We start from the raw sequence: 6000 nt of genomic DNA on the forward strand, positions 1-6000 counted from the left end.
GAAAACAACCAGTAGAAGGCGGCTACAGGAGCTTGTAGAAGTCTAGAAGTCAAGAAGTCAAGCAGAGAGATGAACTATCAAGCAGCTGTTATCATTTTAATAGGTGCTCTGCAAGGGAAACGCTCCACAGACAGCTTGCCTCTCTACATGCGAAGGAGCAAAGCAACATGCCTAAAACATGCCTGGCACAAACACACGCTCAGAGCTCGCTGCCTTTGGCTCGCCTGTTACTTGGTGGAGAAAAGACCAAAGCCTACAATAACCTGCACTCATTACTCACCTAACACTTCACTCAGTACGCCCCACCCAGCCTAAAAAAGAAACTGCCTTACTCACCAGCTCAATATTTATTTAAACGACCCAAGTACCTGCCCTGGATGCAGGTGTCAGTCATTTCCATGGGCACAGGCTTGCCGGAGTCAGGCTCTCTCAAATAAGCTCCAGCTGTTTCTCATCACAAGGCGAAATCCCAGCCAAGCAAAGGCCCTTTCTTCCCTACCTCTGCTGAACCCTTTGTATCCCATGTTCCTCAAACATGGAAAGGCAATGAATCGAGCTCAGGCAACCACAGCTGTACTCCTTTCAGGTGGCTGACTAACAGCTCTCGAAAGTAGAACAACAGAAAGCCCAGAGATGCCATCAACTCCTTTTAGGATGTCTGAACAGTGAGGTCAAGCCAGAACATACAATCGTTTCAACAGGCTGGTGTGGCAGCATCACAGGGGCTTGTAGTGTTGTCATTCTCTGTGACGGCTGTTACACACAGACAACACCCACGACTCTCGCTAAAGATTCCTAGCTTTCTTTTTTTTAACAAATGACACATTATTTATCTGTCCTGGGGAAGGAAGGCAGCCAGGCCACCGTCATGAAGACAAGCACCCAGTGACCACCTACCTGTGGACCTTAACCACATTCAACTAGAAATAGCACTTCTCCTACGTTTAAACAACGTCTAAACTGTCCAGTGTGCCTTCTCCTGCTGCCAGCCTCTAAAGGCTGGTTTGCCCTGTCACTTCAGCAACCATGTGAACCCAAACTCCCTCCAAACTCTGCTCCCACTTTGGCTTGCATTTGACCAGACCAGGCAGGAAAAAGTGAATGTTGAAAGTGAGGGAGAAGACTAAGTCACATTTGCAACCCCTGGATCTGAACGGGACTTTACAGTGCTGCCAACACAGGGCAGTGCTCGGGCACAGCTAATGAGGGCAGCAAGAATGGACCCAGAGAGGGGCTCAACACACTTTCACAAGGTGGTGTCCTGTCTGCCAGGGTTTTCAGCAGAACAAAGTCCTGGGTTGCTGGAATAACTATGAGTTTTACTCAGTATAAAACTTCTGGGAGCTGAGCCCCTTTTGGTTGCTGTGTTTCTCAGCAAAATGAACGATGCTTTAGATGAAATATGCTCTAGACAGTATTTGCATAATTGCACAGATTCAATGTAAGTGATTTTAATATCTCTGACGTTTTTAAAGATTACATGACATCAACCTTATCAACATTCAGGGTGGAGAGAGTCACAGGGTGATTTTTTTATCTCCCTCAGTCCCTGAACTGTCCGGACCCCTGCCTCAACCGCTGGGCCACTATAGAGAAGCCAGGTCTGAAACTGCTAAGCTTTGAAACTCAATAATTAACAATGCCATTTCTGTGAGGAATGGTTAGCAGGCTCCTCCTGAACACAGGACAGAGAGAGGAGCTTGACTTCTGTGTAAACTACAGTACAGGCCAGGTGTTGGGAGACAGAAATCCTGGAGATGACTTCTTTGATTTCATGTTCTGTCAGTTATCGTTATCTGCTGAAACTTTCAAGTCCTGAGGCACAACTACTAGAAAAAGTTTGCATATTTCAGCTTCATATGATTTTGAATAGCCCTTTCTAGGAAAGGCACAGGAAATAACAGGCTACTTGGGAAAGATGGGACTCAACCGCTTCTCCCTGTGATTTGTTCCACCCACTAGACAGGTACGAGGCGGGTTTGTTGCAGAAAGATGGGGAGCTGATGCATGCAAGGTGCCACCATACCTGGTACAGCTCTATCCGCTGCTCCGAGACCCGTGCCTTCGAGTTCTGCAGGCGGAAGACCCTGAACTCGGCCTTCACCAAGTTGGAGGCATTCTTCTCCATCGCTGAGACGTCAAATCTGACGATTCGGAAGTAAAGACTGTAGTAGCTCGGTGGGATGGCATCTGCAAGAAGACAGTGATTTTTTTTTTTATTTTTTAAATGATAAAATACATTGTTCCTTCAAACAGTGTAACACAAGACAGCCTAAGTAAGGAAAATAACCATAGCATGATTCAGTTTCCAATGCCAATTTAATATTATTAACAATTTAATAAAAAAAACGCAAAACCAACCCACCCCACGTGTTTGATTATAGGAATACCATATCAACACAGACTAACAACTATTTCGAACTCTATTTCAGATCATGCATTTAAACGTCCCCTCTTTCAACATACTGGTGGAAAATCCTGTATGCTTATAAATGGGAAAAAATCATAGCAGTTGGTATCTGGCAAATGCCTTCAGACTTGCATAGAGTTCACAGGGATTCACTAAGACAACAAGTAACCACAACTCCTCTGATCCGTATGTTCTCTGAAGCCCATTTCCCCCCAGAATATGGAGCATAAATTAGCCAGCTTCAGATTTTGTTACATATTTAGTTATTAAAGGATTTTATTGGAACAAAATATTCATTCTGATTATAGTGACAAGGGCTCGAAGAGAAGGAAGAAAGGGATGGAAATGGCAAGCAGACCTTTTAAAGAGAATTAGATCTACTTTTACCTAATACCTAATTCTTTGTAGATACAGAAAATGTAAGTTATCATTTCAATGAAAAGAGATGGGAGAAGCCAAGTGCAGTACACTTACCTTTACTTCTAACTACTAACGATTAAAGGTAGTTGGAATAAATCCTTAATAATATTTTTTCATATCTATAAGACATATTAAGAGCTTAAAGACCTTCTTCCAACTGTTCTTGCCTACCAGGCTTATTGACAGAAACTTGCTACAGTCTTACAGTGGGAACTCAAAGAAAAACAGATGAAAACCACTCCCCACAGCAGAACCACTCCTCTCTCCCATGAGCAACACATTAGTACTGGTCTCTCTCAAAATACCAAATGAAGGTCTTCTGAGAAAAAAATAACTTTATGCAACGATGATCTTAATTTCAATACATTTTGCAAATTCTTTTAAAAGCTACGTGGATCAGAGATTATACCCTCATTTATGAGATAAATGATCTCTTCAACTTCTTTTTCTGCTATCGGAAACTCCGAGACTACTACTTGTTCTTCAGCCAAACCTAATCCTACTAGGAATATAATTTGGCATAATAATATGTATATATAAGATTGATGCTTCCAGGATGAGTTGTAAGTTGTCCTTCCCTGTCATTTATTTGAGTCATCAACCTACCATTTCATTCCCTGTGGACAAGCCAAACTAGCAGCCAGCCACTTGCCCTGGCACAGACAAACCCTGGCCATCTTGACTTTATTTCAGATTGAAAATTCCTATTTAACTGTCAGTTTGATTTATATATAGCTTCTAACTTATTTCTAGAACTTTCTTGTGCTATATTTGTAGTCTTTCTTTTCAGTGGCTATATTTTAGATACTGTATATTACAAATACATGAATATGTATCTGAATAGATTTTCCTGAACCATCTCTGTGTTTACATTTTTTCTTTCTTTCACATACAAAGAAGACGGACAGAGAAGCAATACTCTAAGTGTTCGTGGTTTTGTGTTTGCATATGTGCATTCGTATACAGAGAGAATGAGCATTTATCTTCCACTGGAAGGCAGGCCTGGGATACCCACCATGAATAAGAATGAATTCTTGTCTTACAGAAGTTTCATCTCTCATGTAAGATAGTTCTATATCTTGCAAAAACCCCAAAAGAAATTTGATTATTTTTTACTCATGACAGTAGCCATGGGAAGTCAATTCAGGAAAAGGCATTATTCATGTACAGCTGAAAAAAAATAGGTTTTTTTACTAGCTGGAACCCTTCCTCTGAAAAAGAATGGCTGACTACAGAATTGGGCTTTATGTGAAAATTAATCAACTTTAAAGACTGAGACTTGAACTTGCAACTCTTTAAGGGAATGGAAAGAACCCTATGGAGTCTACAAGGTTTTGGATTAGCCTTTAAGTGGTCTCAGATGCTGCAATTTATCTCTCTTTGTGAGTCCACCTTAACCTGACAGTTGTATCAATTCAGACTCAGTTGGACACCTCTGGACTCCCCTCTGGTTTTGGCCCATTGACTCCAGTAGACACCAGAATGATTCTGACCAGGTTACCCTGTAAACACAGCTACCCTGCTGCAGACTAGATTCCTTAAGTATTCTTTGAACCATTACCATTAATGAGTGGGATTAAATCAATATGCTTCCTGTAGCTAGGAAAACACAGATTTGTTTTGGAGAGGGGGAATAGTAAATGCAGTGAAAGATTCTGTTTTTATCATCTTTACATTATTAATTAATGCAACCCTGAAAAACTTGAAGACTTCCAGCTGTAATAATCATAATCAAAATTATCATAGTACAGTTGAGAAGAAATTATAAAGCACAGTTGGAGAAGGTGAAGGCAGCATTCTTCCTCCTCCCATTAACCTAGTGGACACCAAGCATGACAAATTTAGCTTTTTTAGTCTTTTTGTTCGTTTTTGGTTTTGTTTTTTCCGTGAATGAGCTGAAACTTCATCAGCTGCTTTACACAGGATAGTCCAAACTGCCAGGTTAAAGCGTATTCAGGTATGTAAGTGTTAAAGTGCTTCTTACTGACTTTGTCCAATCTCCTGTTTTTGTAATTAGGACAGAAAGCAGCCCTGCTCTGACAGACCAGCAAAGCACCAACGGGAGGGATGCAGGAGGCCTATCCCAAAACACTGCACACTCTGCAGCACTGCTCCAGGTTGGAGCACCGTCAACAGGAGAGACTGAACACATCCTCCACCTGACCATCCAAAACAGCACGTAGACCCTCAGGCATTGCTCCTGAGAGGACAGCAGGATGCAGTCAAGCTCCCTTAAACCAAAAGTAGGAATAGAAGGAGTTTGCTGGAGATATTCCCCAAATCAGGAATCTTCTGCATAAAGGATGACACTTTGCCTTCCACAGTTGTGTTTGATGAACTAAACCCTGCATTTCCACAGCTTTCCTCACAAGTACTGTATGTACTGACATTTCAGGAGAAACAAAACACTCTGTTTGACACAGCTCTTCTGAGAGCTGGGCTTTCATTCTGGCAAGGAGGAAGACCTAAATTCAATTGTATCCAAATGAGGCTATTTTTCCCCTCTGAATTTTCATTTCTGCTATTGAAACAACAAAAAAAAGTCAACTATGTGCACAGTCCAAATTAGGAAATATAAACAACTTTTCTTTCCTCGTTGGAAGGGGCTAGACAGGCCATCTTCACACATACACCCACACTGGAAAGGCTGAGAGCTTCAATCTAATCCTTCCATCAAGGGCTTGTAATAAATGCTCCAAAGATTTATTTTTATTCCCTTTGTGTTTATTAAACTTTGGAGGGTTTCTTTTCCTTTTTCTTCTCTTTCTGGTGCCTTGCCCATTCTTTATTACGGCAGCTACAAAACATGGAGTGCCCTTTTCTTCTCGCCCTCTTTTTTTTTTTTCCCTTTTCCCCCCCTCGTCTTTCTAACTGCAGTACATGAATGACTGTGTAGTAGGCTTTGAAGCAGCACACACAAATATTTATAAGAGTAGCTTGATTGTTATTAAATGCAGTTGTTATGCTTTCCACGCTCTGGCAAGTTTCCCTAACCCCTCTAACTATTAGGACCATTTAGGCTGTTGAAATTTCAGCTCACTGATAGCAAATTGTGCTTTTTTTTTTTTTTTTTTTTAAAGAAATAAATTTAAGATGCCTGTGGACATTTTTATTTGATAGTTAAACCCCCCTTTTTTTTTTTTTTTTTTTCTTAAGAGGGAAACAAAGGA

General features: G+C 41.1%; 1 protein-coding gene across 1 annotated transcript in view; it reads right to left on the bottom strand.

Annotated features, from left to right (window-relative positions):
* TGFB2 (transforming growth factor beta 2) overlaps nt 1–6000 on the bottom strand; it is a 62794-nt gene that overhangs the window by 19057 nt on the left and 37737 nt on the right. The window contains exon 2 of the mRNA XM_014951151.1: nt 2027–2190. Within this exon, the coding sequence (XP_014806637.1) occupies nt 2027–2190 (164 nt within the window). The remainder of the gene's footprint in view (nt 1–2026; nt 2191–6000) is intronic.

The sequence above is a fragment of the Calidris pugnax genome, unplaced genomic scaffold (assembly GCF_001431845.1).
Source record: "Calidris pugnax isolate Ruff unplaced genomic scaffold, ASM143184v1 scaffold24, whole genome shotgun sequence".
Lineage (NCBI taxonomy): Eukaryota > Metazoa > Chordata > Aves > Charadriiformes > Scolopacidae > Calidris > Calidris pugnax.